Genomic DNA, 22821 nt, shown 5'->3' on the forward strand with positions numbered 1-22821 from the left:
GCGACGGCAAGATGGCGGCGCCCAGCCTGCTGCGCGGGGGGTTGAGGCGGTTGTTCACCGGGCTCTTCGGGAGCGGTTGGGCCTCGCCGCCGGCCCGAGCCCTCCGGGAGGGTGAGTCCGGGGGCTGCCCCGCGCCCCGTTGCCTCACCGCGTTCGGGAGAGACGGTTGCGTTCACTGTGTTTCACCCTCTCCCCCCAAAAATACTGTTCGTTTTAGGCTGAATGAGTCTCATTTTGTCCTCCCATCTCTTTTTTTGCAGTCGTGGAGGTGACAGAAGGCAAAACGACCACAGTAAGTCCCTGCACCTCTTTTCTTCAGTACCCACCCTTGCTGTCGCTTCTCCCTCCTTCAGCCTCCCATTGTGTATGTGTGTCCATGTTCGCCCCCCCCCCCCCCCCCGCAAAGGGAAAAAAAAAAGGGGGGGGGGCAAAAGGGTCGCTTTTCTGCCTGAAAAGCATCCCAGGGTGTGAAGGCAAAGGCAAGGTAGGAGTGCGTTGCGAGTGCAGGTAAGTCAGATGGAGCGTTTGGCTGCCAAAGGTCGGAATCGTCACCCTGTTGCTGGTGGCGGGTGCCTCCAGTCAGAGCCACCCACGAGCGCCAAACCCTTACCGCACCCCTGGTAAAGCTGGAAGCCCTGACCGGAGACATTCGAGACTCAAAATGCAAGAGGCAGTTCTTCAGATGGGTTCATTTCTTAAAATAGTGACACTTGGCATCGTCTCGAGTGTGGGCAGGCATGAAGGAGGTTTGCCCAGTGGCTTTGTCACTTCACCCTGGGCCGGCAATGTGATGTGGCATCGCAGGACGGCTCTGTGCCAGCTGCATGCCACGCACGTCGCTTGCCTTTGATGTGTGTTGTGTTTGTTAAACACTGTGTGTGCCATAGTGACTGCAGGTGGTACAAAGCTTGCACCATGTAATGCATTAGGTAAGAAAAAATTTCCAGTGAAAGGGGTATCGTCAAAGGAAGACCTTAAATAATACAGGAAAACTGCTCCTGAAAATAAAAGAGAAGTTCTGAAGTAACTGATAAAGAAGAGCATTTTCTCAGCTACGGTTTAAGACAGGAAGGAAAAGATCAAAGCAGTAGAATTACAATTTTCCTTAATGAACACCATCTAATCTGTTGCACTTTATCAAGAGAATTGTCATTTTTTAGAAGCAGCACTGAAATTACTGGGGCGGGGAAAGGAGATTGCATTATTCTGTTCACATTACATATGCCAGGAGCAATCTGTGCCTTGGCTGGTGACAGGTAACACAGATATTTTGAAATGTGTAAATACAATGAGAAGAGTGGAACAGAAATTATTTGGGAATAGCTAGAAGAGAGTGCATTAAATGCTAATCTATATATACATAAATAATAAGGAGGGGACAGACTTTTTTGCTTGCTAATGAAACAGACAAAACCTGGTTGTTCATGCCTTTGAAAGTCTGAGTTTCCTTCTTGTTGTATTTGTATTAGTGGATTTTGTCATGTTTGAAACCTGAGTGGAGTGGGTTACTTATATTTTAGATATATAATAGCAAATAGAATATAGCAGTTAGCAAGATCTCTAAGACAAAAATAAGTTTAAGGTGTGACAGTAGGTGTGATGGAAAGCCTCTTTTTCTTCTCTTCAAGTGCCAGACTACTAATCTTTGCCCAGAGACCTGAAGAGAAGAGCTTGCAGGCATGCCCTGAAGTTGTTTTAACCAAAACAAGGGGGGAGTGTGCACACTGACACAACACACACGGTGGATTGCTGTACCTTGCACGCAGTCAGTTTCAAAGGGGATGTAAATTATAATTGCAAGGTCCTAATACATTAACTGAGACTTGAAGTAAAAAAAGGTATGCATTGCAGTAGCAGAGCCCTTTAGAAAAATAATTCTTCCTGGCCCATTGTAGAAGCATAAGGGAGATTTGGATATTTCTACTGTATAATATCCTAGCATCAATCTAGGATCCATCAGTGTCCCTAGATGAGGAAAATCCTGTAACAAATGGTGTAAATTGACCAACTAAAGGGCTAATACATTTCTCAGCGTATCCTCTGGTCACTCCATTTATCCTACTAACTCTGTCAGTCTTTTCTGAATCCATCTTTCTGTGCTCATCTTTCTATTTGTCCTTACTTTTATCAGTATTGAAGGAAGTGTTTGACATGAACCAGATGAATGAATCCCAGAGAACTGTGGATTTCATGAGCATACTAAGAATGTAGAGCCCCTATATTCCCTCTTAGTTGTCTAACAGAAGAATAATAACTGAGTGGGTTAACAATATGAAAGTCCTTAGTAGTTGGGGAATAATTGCCAAAAACTGTACACTGACATTTATCTCAAGAAAAATTTATATTGACATCACATTCTGAATCTTTATTAATTTCCAAGATGGAATTACAGTCACAATACAGTCTGAAGCCAGACTGGCAAGAATCAAGACCAGATATACCACCTTCCCAGAAAATAACTTTACCAATGAATAGAAAATTAGATAGTGTCCTATATTTTTATATTTATAGTTAATTTATTTTTTTTTAAACTGGCTGTTGTACTTGTGGGGGGAGGAATCTTACTTAAAAATTGACAATATTCTCTCTTTTTTGAGGTACTGAGATGCTTGAACTACAAATAACTTATCTGTTTCCATTTTGCCATCATTAGACAAGAAAGATACAAATCAATGCTACAAAATAGTTCTGACAGTTCAGCTGGATGCCAGTGTCCCATGCACACTTACAGAAAATGTTGTACTTTTCCCAAGTTTTCAGACACAGAACCTGACAGTTCATTCTAAGTCAGTCAGCTTGTTTCTTAAAAGTAACATTGCATTCCACCCAGGGTTTGTTTTTAAATTCTCTGATGCTTGCGCTATTTGAGGCTGTCAGTTGGTGTTCAAAATATGGTTCTAATCTTAATTTGACCAGAGGAAACTTCCAAAATATTTTGAAGAAAAAAAATGGCTTAGTTTTATTGTCTTTTCTGTCTGTTCAGCTGCAATTTGAGATAGCTCTTGCTTCTATTCATAAGTCCTCAAAAAAAGACAAGCGCACATGTAGATAGACTTCATATTCCTAACATATCTACATTTAGAAAACAAATTTCTCAAGTTTTTCCCACACACACCTTCTCTTTGCATGTTACTTTTGAGAAAACTTGAGTGTTAGATGTCACCACTTTGTAGTGTTATAGAAAATATTATAAAATGATCTCCTAAAGGAATTGTTCGGGGAATTAAACTGGATAAAATATTGGTGTATTTAAAAAAAAACAAAAAAACAAAAAAAAAAAACCCCACAAGGCATCTCCTAACAGTCCTTTCTTAAATTTAACTTTTGCTCAGAATTTTCCCTGTTGGCGATTTATAATATAGCATGCCCCTACGTGTTTTGGTGCACAACGTGCATCTGCTATTCTGTGGCATTCTCATATTCCTAGAAAAAATGTGTTTTAAAGCTTTTGGCTAGTTTACATTTAGTTTACATTTAGTTTACATTTGGCTAGTTTTAAAGCTTTTGGCTAGTTTACATTTAGTAAAACATATACAGGAATTTACCAAATGGTTCTCTATGCCCCTTGGATTTGTTATTTTCCCCATAGTCTGTGTATATCCAGAGTGCTTGGTATATCTATATATAAGCAAGTTGAGTAATGCAGATCTTACAATCCCCTTACATCTGCACAGTACTGGTCAACATGTTGTGGACCTGAGGAAAAATATTCCTCAAGTCACAGGTGCAGGTAGAGGTCTAAACTATGCCTGATGGTTATATCCTTTGAATTGTTTCCTAGATTGAAGGGAGAATTATAGAGGATGCTGAAACACCAACTCCTCCAAATCCTTCTGGCCAGTGTCCCATCTGTCGCTGGAACCTGAAGCATAAGTACGATTATGTGGTAAGTTTAATGAAGGAGAGTTCCCCCATCCTCATAGCTTGATAAATATTGCTCTCAGATCTACATACTGCACAACCCGCCCCTCTTCTCTTTTCCTCAGTGTAGTAAAGATAGATAACTCTTCTTCATCTCTGCTTCTCTTGGGTGTAACAAGAGCTTCTTACATTGTAATTATTTGCCTTGGCTGATGGTGTTCCTGGGAAAAAGAAGGATGAGCTCATATCAAACAGGAGGTTTGGATTTATGGAAGCATAGAATCATAGAATCGTTTAGGTTGGAAAAGACCCTTAAGATCATCAAGTCCAACCGTTAACCTAACACTGCCAAGTCCACAACTAAACCATGTCCCTAAGCACCACATCTACCCATCTTTTAAATACTTCCAGGGACGGAGACTCAACCACTCCCCCAGGCAGCCTGTTCCAATGCTTCACAGCCCTTTCAGTGACAAAATTTTTCCCAATATCCAATCTAAACATCCACTGGCTCAACTTGAGGCCATTTCCTCTCGTCCTATCGCTTGTTACATGGGAGAAGAGACCGACCCCCACCTCACTACAACCTCCTTTCAGGTAGTTGTAGAGAGCGATAAGGTCTCCCCTCAGCCTCCTCTTCTCCAGGCTGAACAACCCCAGTTCCCTCAGCCGCTCCTCATGACTTGTGCTCTAGACCCTTCACCAGCTTCGTTGCCCTTCTTTGGACGCTCCAGCACCTCGATGTCCTTCTTGTAGTGAAGGGCCCAAAACTGAACACTGTATTCAAGGTGCGGCCTCACCAGTGCCGAATACAGGGGGATGATCACTCACTTAGTCCTGCTGGCCACGCTGTTTCTGATACAAATATACACATGGCCATCTGATCTGAGAGGGCTGCATATCTCGTGGTCAGCTGCCTTTCTGCATATAACTTTTAAAACTCTTGATGGGTATGAAGGAGAGCATATGTGTTTACATCCCTTGCAACAGAAAAAATATGTTTGATTCAAGCTTTTTGCCAGAAATGCTAATGAGAAGTTTATTAACTAATGAGAGGATTACTAACACTAAACGTAGAAGATGGGAGGGAAATCCTGTAATGCTTTAAAACAAAAGCGCAACAGTCAAGAACACTTCAGAATAAGAAAAGTGAGATAGAAGATGCAGAATGTAACTTTACAAGAGGTCATTCAAACACAGAGTTTACAAAAGGACTAAGTGCCCCCTTGCAAGCTAAAAACCCGGAATTAGAGAAGAAGACAACCACATAGGAACATGCTATTACTAAGATAAGGCAACAGAAAACTCAGAATAAGTTAATGTCAATAGGATTAGGGTGAGAGAGATACAAATGCATCTGGAGGAAAAGAAATCTGTGTGAGAAAGAAAGTCCATTCATGAGAGAACGGGACTGAAAGCCACGTTGGCTCAGAATGACTAAGTTGCTCGTATGCAGTCCTAGTGCACGCACACAAAAGAAAAATTATGTTTCAATATCTGGATAGTAATGGCAATCTTGCAAATGTAAAACAACAGGAAAAAACAGGTACAGAAAAAACTTGAGATTTTAATTAGGTACAGACCACCAGGCCTGGATTGCATGTAGCCCCATGATCTTAAGGGAATTAGCCAAGAAATATATTACTTCACTTTTAAATGCTTTGAAAAAAATCCTAAGGAATCACCAAATGGTTTGAAAATAGCAAGTGAAATACTAAGTAGTTGAGTGAGGAAGGAGAATGATGATGGTGATTACCATGTGGTAAATCAAACATTGCAAGTTCCAAGTAAAATGGTATCAACTAGGAGTAAAAACAAATAACCTGTTAGATAGGACTAATATGACTCATGAAGTATGAAGAACATGGACCAGAAATAGTGCCAGACAAACTACTTGCAAGCAAGTGAAACAACAAATGTGAGATGTAAATGAAATATCAGTTTAGTATCTTTCAAAGCCTGTGTTGCAGAAATTAAGTTGTGTAGGATCTGAGTGTTGTCAGTGATTCTGACTCACGCTGGATGCAATATTAAACAGTGAAATAAGTTGGGGGAGGGAAGTATATAGTGTTCTCTGGTCTGGTTTCCCAACAATCAGGGAAAGCTAAAAATACAATAAACTTACAGACAATAATAAATTAGGAGAAATGCCAAATACCGTTAAGGTATGGAAAATACTACAAAAGCAGGTCACATTTGTTTTATGCTGCCTGTGTTTGAATGCAGCGATTTCTTGCAGCTGTTTTCTTCTTCATGGTTGCTGAATTGTGTTGTGATCAAAACAGACCAATCACTTACACTGGAAAATATCTTCTTAAGGTTAATGTAGTTTTATGTGACTTTTAAATGCAAGGAGTCAACAGCATCATTAAACTGGGTAGTTCTACAGATTTCCAGAAAGCATTCTGTGAGTCACACATTAACAGCTCCAGAGAAACTATAAACTGATGCTCAGGGATGAAATGAGCCATGGGAGCAGATTAAATCTTGGAAGTTAACATGTAGACTCACTTTCTGCTGTTGTCTGTGGTGAAGACTCTGTTGCACATAGAGGTAACAGTGCTATCAAGAACCAAAGAAGCAGTTTTAGACAATGTGATGCTGTAGAGCCTGAGTTCCAGGATTAGAAGCAGGCTGTTGGTCCCAACAGCCTATGTATAATGTGAGTCTTAAGTGTGTTTGTAGAGTGAACTAAGATTACGAGTTTTCTTCCACACTTCAGTTCAGTTTGATTCTTAAATCCTGATTTCTGCTGTTCAGTATGGAGGCAAGAGAAAACCGAATGTGAGGAGAGGTCCTGCAGCCAGAGTCTTGAGAATCATTGCTGAGATCGTTCCTAAGAAATTGTGGTCCCAAGAGACAAACTAGGAACATGTCCATCCTGGCTGTCACATAGTTTTTGAATGCATATGCCTCTGGCATATATATATCCAGTACTCCCGCTGTAGAGCAGAGGAGAACCTGGACAAAAAGCTAAAGAGGGCAGTGTGAACTGGTATTTCAGAATTGTAGAAGGTTCTTACCTTGGTATTTAGAAGCATTCCTCTGTGAGGCTGATGAGAACTAGGAGAAATTTCAGTTCTGGAGTAGACCACCTCTTCTGCTTGAATAAATCCCTTATATGTTTGAATGCTTTGTACCAGTCATGGATTTTCAGGCTTTTAAATGTTAAGGTGAATTAAATCTCCCCTTTCTGCACAAAAGTGCTCTCTGCTATTTTTCTTTGCTGCAGCAGTGATGAGTAGCAGAATCTTTAAATGCTTAAATAATAAAGTGCAGGCATTTAACTGTGTGAGTAATTAAACAGTGGCACAATTTACTCACTGGTGGTTAATTGTCCTAAAAGTCTGTAAATTGAGAACAGCTATTTTTGTTAAAGATACAGCCTAGTTCATACAGCATAACCTATAATCTGTGCTTGGTAAGAGATCAGAATAGATGGATCACAGTGGTTCCTTTGAGATTGATAAGCTGAGATCAGTCAGTTGCACAGAAGGGAAAGTGTGAGCTTTTTTGCTTGGGACGCTTGTAATTGGACTGAATGAGGCACTATGAAAAGGGAAGTGTTGAATTAGCCCCTGAGGGAGCTGAGTAATATGACCTCATAGGACTTTCCTTTTGTCATGTGCAACTAGCACAGTCTAAAGTAGTGGCATAATGAGTTACTTGGGCTGTCAGAGAACTGGGGGACCAATGTCTCCAAAGTTATTAATCAACTGAACGGGCATTGTGAGCACTAGCAGGTCATGATTCCAACCTGCCTCAGCTGTGGTGTGGAGGGCTGTAGTTGTCTTTGCCAGTTCAGTCCTTAGTCTCTGCTGAGGCTCAGGATAACAGAGCCTAAGGTATAAATTCCCACCGTTTGTGGTCTGTGTGTGTCTGTCCATTGAAACAGAGGCCTCCGTTGATTTTTTTTTTTTTTTTTTTAAATCCGTTGGAGATAAAAAATTATTTTGGTCATTGTCAGAATGCAAATGGATTGAAACCTGCAATTCTGTTATGAAATGCCTGGCGAATGGTGTACAACTCCCAGAAGTAAGGGAGAAAGCAAAAACTAGACTCTTGTATAACTGGAAATAATGACTGGCAGACTTGTCTGATACAGCCCAGTAGTAATCTGGCTGCACAGACAGAACTCTTCTTGCGGTAAATGAAGGTTTTAATGAATCGCATGTAACCAGTCAAGGATCCTGCTTTTCAAAGTGTCTGCAGATTTTAAAATGCAGAGATGTCTCTGCATTTTGGTTGCCATCCATTCACAAGAACGTGCTGTACATAGTGTTTCGTTTAGCAAGTTTATCCAGCCCTTTTTAGAGGTGCAGGCTAAACTTGTTTTTCGTTTTCCCCCTTATCCACTTCAAACATCATTTGTCTGAGTAGGCAGTAAATATGTCATCTTGCTTTGGCAGCAATTAGGGGAAACCAAACTGCAAGCTTTGCCTATTAGCCCTAGATTAATTCAATCCAAGTTGTTTTCATCAAATGCTGCAGATTACAGGGGTGGGAATCTGGGTCCAGCCTCGTGGGAGCTGTCCAGTGATTAAAGCAAATCCGTGGTTACAGGCTTGGCTGTCCACTAGCACAAAATGTGAATTTCATGGAACATGACGGCACCATGAGAACTTGCCAGACATTTTTTTCTTTGACCGCTCCACATACTTGTTCGCTTCCCTCCACAGCTGCCCCATAAAGTTGGCTGTACCTGTCTGCTTTCTCCCTGTGGTAAGAAGCATCTGTGTGAGTACTCTGGGAGAGGCACCTGGCCTGTTAACTGTGGGGATCTTCAGAAATGGATAAACCTTCCGTCGAGTGTGCAGCATTTTAAGCCAAACGGCTTGAGTGTAATTTGGAGCTGCAGCGGCTCAGACGTAGAGGATTTCAGTTAAGAAATGACTGCCACACAAGGGTGTTGGTCAGTTGGTGATGCTGCTGATCAAAGATGGTAACAGAGAACAGATTTTCCTGATTTTTTCCACAGGGAGAAAGACTGTCTCCTTTTGCTTCCCACCTCCCCCTTTTGCATGGAAACACTTGATAACAAGCCTGTGACTCCATGAGGCGTGGTGGTAATAGGAGAAATCAGTTGGACCACACACACCGTTCACAAGAGCGTGTGGCCTACGTAGGCTTTCATGGCTGCAAAGACTGGAACAGCCTGAAACCTGCCATCAGCTCCCTTTTTCCTCTTCCCCACAGAGTAATGCAGCAGGCTAGTAGAAAAATCTAGAAAGTTTTTCTCTTTCTAGGCACTTGGAGCTGAACAGCCCTTTTTCACTTAGGGAAGTGATATGTTTGTGCTAAATGGTAAGTTGAGCTGTTGGTGATTTGGAGAACTGGATGGCTAAAGAAGAGGGAAAAAGGGGATGGAATCTTGCACTGGTTTCCTGAATCCAATCCAGTGCATTTCAGGAGTGGCCGAAAGTCAGTGCCCTTGGACTATTTGGCTGGCCTCCATCCAGTTTCCACCAATGCAGCTGGCACCAACTGGTCCCCTGGTTGCTGTTCTCATTGGCAGGGCCACGTGTTAGCTGGGATGAAGACACTTTGCTTCTGTTTTAATCATAGATGGCCTCTCAGGAGCTTGCTGGTGGTTGCTCATCTGTGCTTTTCTTGTTCTTTGGATACAACATCACTCTGTATGGTGGTTGATAAGTCACTTTGTATCATCGAGAAGTTGCCTAACCTGCCATGTTTTCAAGGGAGCTGGATCTGAAAATCAGTCTGAACACATTCTTTGTAGACAAGTGGAGGTAGAAAGGAAGCCAGATAAGGGAAGAGGGAAATTGTGTGTCATGATGATATTGGTGAGGGTGGGATTGAAGGCAGGGAGGGGGAAGGACAAAAACAAACCACAAAACCCCAAAACAAATAAAAAACCTCTAAATTTTGACTGTAACACTTGTATGACAGCATCTGTCAGAATTGGTCATTACCAGAAAGCCGCACTGAATTCCAGCAGCCCCCTTCAAAGCTGAGCTGGTCTTGTGCAGTGGGGGTGGATGTATAGTTCCTAGATAGCTAGGTTTTCTGAATATTCCTTTTATATCCACTTGGAATTGTTTGCTTTTGCAAGGGCAGTAAATAAAGCTAGGAATGCTCCAGGGAGCTCTTTGTAAAAGAGCAAAGATAGGGGGATGGGAGCAGGTCTGGGAATCTGCGAACAACAGGCAGAGTCAGGGTCACCCAATGTGAAAAGCAACAAGCACTCTTTGTTCTTGCCTGTTGCCCTAGACAGAGGGGGTGTAAAGTGCTGACGTACCTGGTTTGAACTCTCGTTCTGTCGGGATGCTTGCTGGCAGGTCCCTTCCAGCCTGCAGGCAGCCTCTGCATGGTCCAGCTACCTCTAACTATGAACATGTTTACAACAGCAGTGGAAAAGTAAACTCTCAACCAGCAACAAGTCTATCAACAGATGGGGACAAAGCAAGCACAGAGTCTCCAGAGGCCCTTTGGGCCAACTTATGCTGACGTCAGCATGACAAGGGGACCTGCCTATATTGGCCTGAGGCATACGTTTGCGGTGGTGCTGCGTGTGGAAATGGAGAGCACGTATCTAAATACTTGGCTGTTGTACTGCGCACAGTTAATGGGACACTCGTGCAACAGCTGTTGCTGCTGTGTTTAAAAATTTGTCATCCCAGCTCTGTGATATTCTCTGATACTAGAGATCCCTTTAATTTTGTTTTTATTAAGAGTGCTTTACATTTCTAGAGCTCTTAATTGGAAAGGTCAACAGCAATGTAATCTAAACGATTCTTGAATCACAGATGAACCCTCAGCATGCTGTGAGTGCTCTGTCCATCCAGCGTGGCTGTAACAGCCCCACCTCATACACACACAGTTAAAGGACTGATGGCAGCAATGTATCCTATTAGGTCTTTCTCATCAGCATACGTTCTTTTCTTACAAAAACCTTCTTCGTGCGAGATCTTGGACCATTTCTCTGCTCTCCACCCCTCAGAGAGACATGAGGGAAGTTCCATCATGGGAAACTGGATAAAAGTTGAGGAGTAGATAGCAGAGAACAATCCTGCTCTGAGGGAACAAGGAGGGGGCCAGAGGTGATCTAACATATCTGTGACCTTTAGAATAGCAGCTGCGATGGCATTTCAAGTTGTGTAAACGCTATCCATCTGTAGGTCTTGTGTAACTGTGCCTGAATACCTAGGACACATTATCTTAGCTAGAATCTTGGAGCAAGCGACAGTGAAGTAGCACGGATTGCGGCTGACATCATGTGTTTACACTGGTGAAGTCAGGGGAAGACTCAGACCATCTGAGTGACCTTACTGAGCTAAGCTGGCAGGCAGAGTGACAGCAAGCAAAAGCCACTTGTTGTCAGGCTGCAGCCAAAATGCGTAGGAAGGAATCATTGTTTTGTTTTGCCTTGTTTTGAGTTCTGTACACAGTGCAAGGGTCAGCACAACACCTAAGAATCACAGCAGCTAAAGTAGCTGTAGCACTGATAGTTTTGCCCTTCTCTTGCTTTCTCAGGACGTCTTGCTGCTGAGTCAGTTTATCCGTTCTGATGGAGGGATGCTGCCACGAAGGACCACAGGCCTCTGTTTGGAGGAGCACAAGAAGATTGCTGTCTGTGTACAGATGGCTCACCGTGCAGGTACCTAGCCTCCTCCTGAGACAACCCCTTACTGTGGGGTACCCATAGAACCCCTTGAGAGGGGTCTCCCACCCAATTAGTATAGCTCAGTGAGATGTCATTGTCTAGTCACCCAGCAAATTCTTTACGGTCAAAGTGCTGGGACAAGATGATGGACCAGAGACTACTTGTTCTGCTTTCTATGTGTCTTGGCTCCTGCCTTGGCAGCAGACATTTATCCCTGTAGATGAGTCTACTGTTGCAGAAAGATCTTGGAAGTGGCTCAGTCTCTAGTAACTAATGATTAAATACCAGCTTCTGAAATCACTTGATTTAGCGTAAGCTTGACCTACCCCATTAATAACATGCACCTGTCTACCATCTGCTGTGTTAAGACTTTTTTGCTTTACCCTGGGAGTGGGACCCAGGTTGACCCAGTCAGAGTATTGTGCTGATCTTTATGCCTGGTACATGAGTTGTATTCAGTTAAATGGACTGAGAATTTTAATAGTCAGATTTTCATTCTGGAGATGGAATCTGATTGGACACCAGTGCCCTATGTCCTCTTAAAAAGCCTCTTCAGTGAGCCCAAGTGGCTCTGTCTTTGGTGTGTATTTCCTCTCTATACCCAGCAGAACCTCCTAGCTTCTCTTTGGCTGGGGTGCACATTCAGCAATGACTAAAGATAAAATACCCTCTATACTGTACTTGAGTTTTTGCTGTGCTGTCCCAGTAGGGATCTGGGTTGCCTGGCTTACGAGGTGTAGTGTGACTTCTGGATGCTATAGAGGCAAGGAGGCACTGCAAAATATTCTCATGCCTGCCTTTTTCTGTTTCAGGTTTGTTGCCAAACCACAGGCCTCCACTTCCTGAAGGGCATGTTTCCAAGAAACCCAAGCTCAACAGGTGAATAGTCTTGTCTTTCCACATCTCTTTTTTTCACAAATAGATTGGAAGAGGAAAAGCAGTTCTTTATAACTGGGTAAAACGTGCCTCAGGCAACAGGGCTTATAAAGAGTACTCATAGCATTTTGGAGAAGGAAGGTCTGTTGCGATATTCTCTTGTCAGTCTTTTAAGGACAAACATGCCACACATGTTGGAGTCTGCCCTCCCTTCCTCAGCTGCACTCCCCTCCTCATCACTAACAGTCAGTAGAGCAGTCACAGGAGGATGCCACAGAGATGGAGTCACAGCATCACAGAGTAGTTGAGGTTGGAAAGGGCCTCTGAAGATCACCTAGTCCAAGCCCCCTGCTCAAGCAGGGTCACCTACAGCAGGTTACCCAGGACTATGTCCAGTCAGGTTTTGAATATCTCCAAGGACGGACCTTCCACAGTTTCTCTGGGCAGCTTGTTCCAGGGAGCCCCCCTCATAGTGAGACAGTGTTTTCTTATGTTCAGACAGAATTTCTTGTGTTTCAATTTGTGCCCATTGTCTCTTGTCCTGTCACTGGGCACCACTGGGAAGAACCTGGCTCTGTCTTCTTTACTTCTTCCCTTCAAGTATTTATAAAAATAGGTAAGACACCCCCAAGCCTTCTTTTCTCCAGGCTGAGCCGTCCCTTCTCCCTTAGCCCTTTGGTGCCTGGCCCGCAACAGCAGGAGGGTGCCCAGGAGGGGTACCAGCAGTGAGTGGGGGACTGAGTGGCCAGCAAGGGCCCATCACAAGCCTGTTCCCCTCTGCCCCATCCCTGTTTCCCCCAGTTAGCGATTCACCCTCCGCCTGCCCTTCCTGTGCAACAGGCTCTCTTCCCCCTCCCCAGCCTGAATGGCCCCTGGCCTTTGGTGGGCGAAGGGAAAGCCTGTGGCCGCCTCCTGCACTGTGCTGGGCGCTTGGAGGTGCTAATCCCCTGTTTATGACCTCACACTCTGTTTCCATGGGGATGTCAGAGCGGTTTATGAACCTCGCATTAGCAAGCTGTGGGGTTACCAGAGGCCATGGGGCTGTTGCTGGGAGAGCTTAGGCTGCAGGGCTGGGGGCGACCGGAGACTCCTGCATTTCAGATCTGGCCCTCTGCAGTGGAGATTTGAGGGAAGCTCTTGGAAATGTCCTGTGGATACTGGCAGGCTGCACACTGGGTATCAGTGAGGATGAAATTAGAGAACTCTACATTTGATGTGGCCCTGTAGCCATCAGATACTTCAACTCTGAAAACTTCTTTTCTATGTGTTACAAGTCTTTGGGATTCTTTAGTAGCTGTGTCTATCTAGCAGCTGTGGGGTGGAGCACATTATCTAGTTAGCATGCACATAGCAACCCTGCATAGCAAGTTGAGACAGGAAATGGTAAATCCTGTATCTTGCTGGAATCGCACCAGGGCTCCAGATCTAATGCCTTGACTCTTGTAAATTGTTCCATAGACTTCTAGTGAGAACAAAGAATGGATACCTCCGGATATGTTCTACATGCAAGTAGGTGTGCTACACCTCTAAAATTTAAGAGATTTAAATTGGAGATTAGTATCCAAGCCCTCCCTATTGCATTGCTAGTCTAGACCCCCTTGTTTTTCTCCTCCCAGCAAGGGAACATAGCAAGCAGGGTGGAAGCAGAGTTTAGAAAAAGAGAGCAGAGCTGTTGCTGAGGAGATGGAACAGCACTGAAATAGGCAGGCTTTGGGGTCCAAGTGGAGACAAGAGAATGGGATCAAGAAATTGGTTTGAAAGTTTTGGTGGTGGGGCTGGAACTAAACAAGTGAGTCCCAGAGCCAGGATAGACTGCAGGGATATTTCGGGAGTGCTCCCTTGGTCCCTCATGATACTGTCTTCTCAGCCTGCTGGAAGGGGAAAGCTCTGCGTGTTGGAGCCTTGCGAAATCTTGGCCGTTGCGGTTCTGTGAGAGTTTTGACTGTGCGTACCCCGACCTGCGCTTCCCGCATGGCTCTCTGGAGCAGTAGCTGGCACCACATAGGGCAGGAGATATAAATTGCTTCCTTCCTCTAGCCTGAAGGGAGGACTGAAGGGTACCCACGTGCTGAAGACGTTCAACCAGTACTTATTTTGGGTATGAAGCCAGAGCTCTTACCAAAAGTTTCCCATGTAAATGACTTGTCCAAGCTTACCTTGTCTTTGCCTCTGTACTTGTTTCTAAAGCTTTCTGTAAGTCCATGGTAATTTGGGAAGCACTCAAACAGTGGTGCTGCCAAATGCAAGTGAGCTGGCAGGGGAGGACAGGGGCAGAATTGGGCTGGGACTTTTGAGTGGAACAAGCTGCCTTGTTCAGTGCCATGAGAACATGACCAGGTCGTCCTCTAAACCTGTCTGGTGTAATATCAGGGCTGCACACCTAACTTAGCCTGTCCTTTCACTGTATTTGTGTCTGCTGGGTTTTTAAGTGTCAGTCCATGAAGGGACGAACAGGATGTACAGAGAGCCTATCATAGCAGGCAGTACACTGCACAGTTAAGTGATTTATTTTCCAAATCCTTGAGCTTCAGCTCTTCTTGAGATCACTGTATTGGCTGCTCTAGTCGTCTTCACCTTTCTGCCTAAATGAGAGGTAGCAGTACCTTTTTGCACTGCTGCTGTAGCCCTAGGAATGCCAATGGGGAGAAACTGAGGTGCCCCACAATATGCTTGGGCCCCTTGTTAAAGCTCTTCCAAGATAGGAACACAGGTAATGTACATTCCTCAACATCAGTTTAACCAGCCCTCATGCTCTCCAGCTCTGCCTTCAGTGATGGCTTTTTCCATGCTCCACCAGTGGGTCTACTGTGAGTGTGTGTTGAAATATGCTCCTTTGCACCCTATCCCCTCCAAAATAACCCTCACCAGCCACACTTCAGGAGCACACTGAAGTGCCCGTGTTGTAGATGCTGGAGCTGTTGAATTGCCACCAGCTGCTTGAGGGGCCTTTAACCTGATCTGTGAAGGAACCAGGGATCCTGGCACAGCAGCTTGCCTGTTGCTGTGCACTGATGCTTGCAAAGGTGAAAGAGGTGTCATTTGCTTGGCTCTGCTGCAGTCTGGTCCTCCTTGGAAACAAGCCAGCGAACGGAGATGGGGACAAACTTGTGTGAGGGCTGCAAACTGAGGTGGATAGTTCTCACAGGTGGGCTAGTAGTATCCAGTATACTGAGAATTTAGTCCATTCCCAGTCACATGTCCTCCGTTCCTGTTGTCTCTCCCTCTCACTCATCAGCACTTACTTTCTTGCCATCAGGAGCCTGCATTGCACATGGAAGAAAGCTTTGCGTACAGGAGGCACAGTTCCTGCTACACTATTCTGAAATAGGAAGGTGCAAGGTGAAAAGAACAGAGCACTGTAGAAGCATATAGTCTGTCTCAAGACTGTGACAGTAAGCTTTGCCCTGCTGAAGGACAGCATTTCTCTCAGAGTCTTACCTGTACTTTTGTGTGCTCACCCCTTCTGCCCTGAAATTCCTCTCATTGCCCCCCTGTAAGCAGTCTGTTGTCTAACTCTTCACTCTGAATTGAGAAATCTTTCACTTTTTTTAAAGGAGGGACTTAGGAGAAATCACTGTCTGCTCCAGATGTTACGCCACATACTTCTATAAGAATTCCTACCATCTGGGGACAGAAAATCTTACAGTGAGCTGAAGAATGTTTTGCTGATGGTAGAGCTCTTGACATTAGACTCCACCATCAGCTGCTAGAGTGACAGGACCAAGATGAAAGCCTAAGATAACCTTAGAGACTAATTCCACTCACACCACCTGAGATTGAAGGAGATTCATTGTGGGGAGCGTAAATTGAAGTGAGTCAGAGCCCAGCACCTCTACCATAATACAGACCCGAGCGTTCACTTACTGCATGTAGACTCTGTGGATGCTCTGTAGACTCAGAGCAGCAACCCCTGCCTGGCAGAAGTCTGGCAGATTACTTCATTTGGATGAGCCATACCTTTCATTTCTCTCCAGTCTTGCAGAGTTCTGGTTGATGCTCCCTTTGGCCAAGCTTCTTCCAAGGTTGTGTCAGTCTTTCTGAGAGCAGCTTCATCTACTGCCAAAAGAGGGACCAACCAGCCTGATGAAAAACTGCTTTGTCTCTGCTCTTTGCCTCCGAGATGATGTACAGGCCAGCTGCATAGGAGGAGCTCTATGGCTCCTGGGCAAAGGTGCTAAGGAAGTACATAAAGAAGGGCTGAGGAGCTGTGTTACTGTATACTTTTGAGAGCACCAGAAAAGCTACTCCTCAGCTTTTCCTTGGCTGCACTTGTGGCTGTCTTGGCCAGAATGTTTGCCCTGTGTCACACTCACCCTGTTTAAAATGAGCCTGCTTCAAATACAAAGTGTCTGGCATGCACTGGCTATCACCTAGCTGAGATTAAAATGTAACGTGCCACCCTATGGAACTATCAGCAAACTGTCTTGTTTTAACAAAGGTCAGGGGTGCTGCCCTGCCATTGATCTAGTGATGTGAAGTGTGGATTTATCATCCAGAACGCCTCTGCCTGCTCTGCCCCTCCAGAAGTTGCTCTTCTGGTGCTTACTCAGTGATGTTTTCCAAAAAACAGAATCCCTGCTCTATTTTCTGAAGTGGTTTTATTGTCTCCATTGTATGAACTTTGGATGTTCCCTCCTACATGCCACAGATTTCTCTGCAGAGAGGTAAGAATTTCCCTGCTTTGCACTGGGTCACTTGGTAGCTGTTGTCTCCCTAGCCACCCCATCTCCTGATCCTGTTTCTACTACTGGAATGCAAGAGGAAGAGCAGAATGCTTTGGGAAGTAGTGGCCTGCAGATCCTGCCTTGTTCTTGGTCATCCAACTGTCTAGCACAGTTTGAGATCACCTATCCAGGATGTAATGTAACGTAGAGGAGGACATTGGGAACTGCAGAAGAAGGTATAACGTGAAAGTGAAGTGCCAGTTTGAACCAAGCTGTGTGGTTGTGGGGGTGGTAGCAGACGTGTGAGAACACCTTGTGGTCAGAATTCAACTGGGGAGCACTCCACAGCTCTCTTTTCTACCCCTGCAGTTGGGACACTGTCCAGGTGAGACTTACCATGATATTTCTTATTTCTTGGACTTTAGTTCTTTGCCTTTTTGCTTTGTTTTTGACAGCAATAGCTTATGAATGTTACCATTTAACTATTTTACTAGCTATGAGTGCTTGAAGAAATATAGCCGTTGGGGTACCCACATTATCCAGAACCTCCTGAGTCTACTGTCCTCTCCCTCTCTTCCATATCATTTGCCAGCAGAACTTGAACATGGAAAACCAATGAAGTTTACCCCCCGTCAATGCAGAATTACTCCCTACAGTTCATTTTCTCATGTTTGGCCCAGTCTGGGGCTTTCACAGTTTCCAAAGGATGATTCCACAAGCAAATTTGTCTTGCAGCCAAGGATTGTTCCCTCATCCTCAGCCTGAAGTTTCCCTTTCATAACTTCCAGCTGTTATTTCTGCATCCATTTGTGCTCCAGCCTGGCATGTTCCAGTTAAGTACTGCAGAAAGAAAATATTTTCACTAGCCCATGAGGCCGAGGAAGTTCTCGGGGATTTCACCAGCACTGTGCAGAGTGACAGACTGTTCTCATATTCCAGATTCATGTGTGTGCAGGCCACCACACACCAGAAGCATTTGGGAAACAGTCAAGCACAGCTGCAGGTCAAACTTCTATCCTTGCTTTCAGGAATGGAAACCTGAATAGCTCAGCAGTTTTCTTTCCAGCATGGAAGTTGTCGCATGGATAGTGTGGACTAACACTCTATCCAGAACAGTCACTGAGTTCAGGCCAGCATCGAGACGCTATCTTAATGTCAACATAGCACTCATTTTCTTCTGGCAGGTCCAAAGTATTGGTTAAAGCGCAACGCTCTGAAGTTGTTCCCTTTCCAAAAGGACTAAGGGATGTCACAGGTTCCCTGAGTCTGGGCTCTGTCAGCGAGAGGTGCTGTAGATTATGGAGTACTTGATTTTGAGTGCTCAGCTGCCACTCCCATTTTCAGCTTCCTACTGGAAGAACAGAACTTGGCACAGAGAATACCCAAGTCAATCCCTCCTCCATCACCTGAACTGAAGAAGTTGCTGTGTGTTAGGAAAGAGGCAGGTTCCATATGAACTCCTCATGAATTACAAAGTTCTCGGGCTCTGTGGACACTTCTTGTCCCTGGGAGCAGAATGTGGTTTCACTACTATCAGCATTTCACTCCAGCAGCATGTGGTTTCTCTCATCTGCGTGGAAACTGTGCTGTGCATAGCATGTGGATTCAAAAGCAAAGAGCCAGAGTGGCTGCAGGTGAGCAAAGCCAAGAGGTGTCATGGGAAGGGATGTGGCAGGGAGGAGGCAGTCTTGCCAGCACTTTGATCGAGTGCTTCCTGCAGTCTGTAGCCCTCTGCCTTCTGCTCTTAATCCAAACAAAAGCCAGATTGAAAAAGTTCAGTGAGGGTTCAGAAGTTCAGCCTTGAACTGCACCAACATGGCCTTTGCTTGGGCTGCGTGCAGGGCTGCAGTTGCCCCATGGGTAGGTCATTTCCCTTACCCAGCACATGGAAGCCCTGTGCCTATTCCTAGATGTTAAGTGGCAGCCTCTGAGTGGGAAGGCTTTGGGGCCCTCCTGCTCACTGAATAAAATCCATGGAAATGGACTTCTACATGCCACAGATTTTAGGCGATTGCAATGACTGCAGGTGACTAACTACAGTTGTTTCCATCCTGTTTATATCTTGCCTTTTCCCATCAGGGAAATCGCGCCAGGATTCCCATCACGCTTTATCCAAACTACTCATTTGTGCAGCTGGAGTCTAGGGATTCTGGTTGTTGACCAGGATCCTACCATACTTAAGGGGGCAAGCAGAGCCCCAAGGTGAGTTGCCAGTCCCCGAGATTGGCAGTTCTGTCCCCCTTGGTCCAGAGTGAGAGCTTTGCACACCTTGATAACAGGTTAGGAGACTCTGGACCAGCTGCATTTGGCATCCACATGGAGGCTCTGTCCTGACAACCCTCAGAACCCTCAGACTGAGAAAATTCAGACCATCTGCCAGTGTGTATTTGTAGGTTATTGTAGAAACTCCCCGAGACAAACCATGTGGTTGGATACAATGGAAAGTTGGGTGACTTGGCTAGAAAAGGGGTTACACTACCTTACATGGACAGCACAGTTTGCAGAAAAGTCCTGTGTGCTGGGCTTTGAAGCTCTCATATGTGAGTTTTCTGGATTGTTTTTACTCTCAGAAAAAAAAAAATATCTGTCTGTGAAACAGTAGGAACTGGGGTTAGTCAAAGAGGAAAAGGAATTTTGTAGACTGACTGCTCCCAGGCATCAGGCTTTTGCCACTGCTGAATCAAGGTAAAAAAAAAAAAAGGCAGCAAACAAAATAGGACAAGTTTGAGTTTGGGACAAAGCAAGTATTAAAAGCGCTAAAAGCAAATGTGCTCCAGGAAGGGAAAGCGTCCAAATGTCTGTTTCAGCTAACAATGAAAAGCCCCAGCCTGCAGTCCCCAAAGGAAGCCAAAAGCCTGGACCAGAGGGCTGGATTAGACCTGCTCAAAAGAGAAATAACAAAAGCTTTAAAATCAGGCCATTACTAAATCCTCCTTCCTATGCAGAATTGGGGTGTGCACTTCCAGCCCCCACACAGAAACAGAGGGATTTCTTAAAAAGCCACTGTCTGTCTAAACCTGCACACAGCATTGATGTGTATCTCACATTCACACATTCACTTCTCGCCCAGTGAGATCATTTATTATCACGGGAGCACTTTCCCCTGAGCGTGTGGACACGTGACCAGAACGGCACTTGGCACACTGATGCATTAAAACAATTTGGGATTTCTTTTCTCCTTCGCTGTAAGTGAAGTCTTGCAATACCAAAACTTGTGCTACAGACCTCCCCCTGGAGCAAGGGGAATGTGAAAAGAAGGACCTAGCCCTGTGCGCCCGTCAAATACAGCTGGGGCTGCCTTGCCGCGGTGCTTTGCCAGATTCCAAACTGGGGACCTGCGTCTGGACTCTCTGAACTCCCCTTGCATGTGAAATTAGAGAGAGTCGAATCTCTCCCTCTTCCTGTCCTGATGGTGTTATGTAAGGGATTCCACTAATGCACTAGCATAACGTTAAAGGTCAAAAGGGACTAATTTAATGCACGCATAGGAGAACAAGTGGCTAGATCTTGCTCTACGCCATCTCCGAAATCCCTCCTACTATTGCTTCTAGGAGTTTTTTAACTATCATAAACTCCTCAAAGCAAAAGCAAAGCGTTTTGGAAGTAGCTTATTTCAGTGGCAGGAACCTCCAAATGCGATTCATTTTTCAACCTGTGCTGTTTGGGATTGCTGAGGAAAAAAAGTTCTAGGGAAATGGGCTGCTGTTATACAGTCTGCAGCTGCCTGGCACAGCAAGCTTTCTTTGTAGTTCTCAGGAATATGCCAAATGCCTTCAAACAAATGCATTACATGGTCTCTGTCCAAAGTTCTTAATACCTCAAATTTGCACGATGCAAATAAAAGGTAACAAAGCTGTTTGCGGGGCGGATGACTGACTGAGGTTACATTAAGACCATGGGATTACTCAACAGAGGCATGCAAACATCGCTGGACAAAGTTTATCAGTCTGTTCCAAATTCTAATTTGTTGGAGCATTGTTTGTGCAGATTATGCTAGGGTTTTACTTTGAATCTTTATTGTCTGAAAAGACTTCTCTTTCTCTAAGGACCTCTATTCCCCTCTCTACTAGTAGCAAAAGATTTAAAGCCTAACAAAACTCCAGGCCACCCAGCCACAGGGTAAGATTTCCAGTAACTGATTCTAGATCTGAAATCCCCTGCCTGTTTGCAAAGCCAAATCTAAAACTTCAAATGGTAAAAAGCAGAAGATATTTGCCAAACGTTGCTCTTCACACGTCTTTGTAGTTGTGATGATAATTCCATTCTAGTACCTCTTGCATCATTGTAGGTTCTGACTTCCTGCACCAGCAAGCTGCAATAGTATTGTACAGAGAATACTAAAGCAAATTTGGACATATGAAATACAAGACTAGGCCAGAAACCCATCCCATGCAGAAGAAATAACCGATTATCCTCTGAAAGTAAACTAATAATCCCTTTTTAGAGACTTTTTTTCTCACAGAGTTTAGCCTTTGTAATTAGTTTACCTTATTGAGGCCAGCTGTTGAAATCACACCTCCCATAGAGGCTGGATGCATTCAGTCTTGGACTTAGTTGCAATGCAGAGATTTGGCACTCCAGTTTAGCTACAGGTGGACAACTTGCCAGCAGCCTGGAGACTACACCTGATTCGTTTTGTGAGACTGGAAGTCAAGCAGGTGCCAGTGGGTTCAGTACAGAGGTGCAGCTTAGAAGTTCCAAACCAAACAAAAATTCCTTTCCAGTGGTCCCTTCTGAATTGAGGGAGCTCTGCTCACGATTATTCCTTTTCTAGAGAGACACGTGGGGAGGCAAAGGCTACAGTGCCTGCTCCTGCTTCAGTTGGAACCTTTTCTCAGTGATCAGTCTCAAACTGAAATGCGTTTGTGTTGTTTTGACAGGTATTTGACCCGCTGGTCCATCAGATCTGCAAAGCCCATCTGGAAGAGGGGCCCTAAGTGGTGCAAAAAACCCATGCCAGTCGGACACCCTTTGCTGAAGGATAATGTCAAATATACACACAAGCCTCTCTATTTAAACCACTAGTGGCCGGAATTGGCATAGTCAGTAAGCACAGCTGTTTCCCACTGTTCTGCTTTTTTTGCAAGTTTGCCAGTATCTCCCAATTTTCTTATTCCAAAACTGTCATTAGTACTCTATATTGTCTGCAGTGAATGAGCTGCGATCTGCTCCTCTAGGAGAATACAAGATTCAGCAAAGTGAAGTTCAGTGTGCAGAATGATTTGGAGAAAGCAGGCAGCAAAGACTTTTACCTCAAGGCCAGAAAGGATCTGAAGGCTTTTGTTTCATTATGGTCCATGACTGGGTTTGGAAAAGGATGTTCCCTCCTTTTTCCAGCAATGAATGGTGATTCCCCGTTAACGTGTGTTTCAACTCAGATTTGCCTCATTTGGGCTTTTGTACCTGTGATACTGATGGAAGAAAAAGACTCCTGCAGCACTATGTTTCCTTGGCAGTAACAGAAATTGTTAATGACTACTGAAATGAATTTTTTTTATAATCTGTACTACACAAAATTTGCAGCAGAACACCTGCGGCAGTGGCAGACAGGCACGTGTGCATCTTACGTGTCCCCTTAAGGATTCCTGGCTTGTGCTTCACTCCTGGATCTAGCAAATACAGAATGTTGACATCCTTGATGACTTGGCCTGTTTTTTTCCCCTTGCAAATACATTTGCCATAAGTCTTCCATGTTAGCGATATGGCTACTTCCTGGCATAGTTTGGGGCTGATAGATGTGCATAATTTTCCATCCTGTAACTAAAAGGCGGCACCGTTTCTCTCCCTCTACAGTAC

At 44.6% G+C, this 22821-nt stretch overlaps 1 protein-coding gene across 3 annotated transcripts; it reads left to right on the top strand.

Moving 5' to 3' along the window:
- MRPS18A (mitochondrial ribosomal protein S18A) lies at positions 1 to 22503 on the top strand. 3 transcript variants are annotated; one of them, XM_082307973.1, is made up of 6 exons: positions 1 to 111; positions 261 to 292; positions 3782 to 3886; positions 11356 to 11479; positions 12298 to 12364; positions 21906 to 22503. In XM_082307973.1, exons 1-6 carry the CDS (start codon positions 12 to 14, stop codon positions 22048 to 22050), a joined length of 573 nt encoding a protein of 190 aa, XP_082164099.1. In that variant the 5' UTR covers positions 1 to 11; the 3' UTR covers positions 22051 to 22503. The 3 variants fall into 3 exon arrangements, with proteins under 3 accessions (XP_082164099.1, XP_082164101.1, XP_082164100.1); XM_082307975.1 differs by lacking the exon at positions 21906 to 22503 and adding an exon at positions 16336 to 17060; XM_082307974.1 differs by lacking the exon at positions 21906 to 22503 and adding an exon at positions 15618 to 16326.
- The last annotated feature ends 318 nt before the right edge of the window (positions 22504 to 22821 follow it).

Source organism: Platalea leucorodia, assembly GCF_965183815.1.
Source record: "Platalea leucorodia genome assembly, chromosome: 3".
NCBI classification, from domain to species: domain Eukaryota; kingdom Metazoa; phylum Chordata; class Aves; order Pelecaniformes; family Threskiornithidae; genus Platalea; species Platalea leucorodia.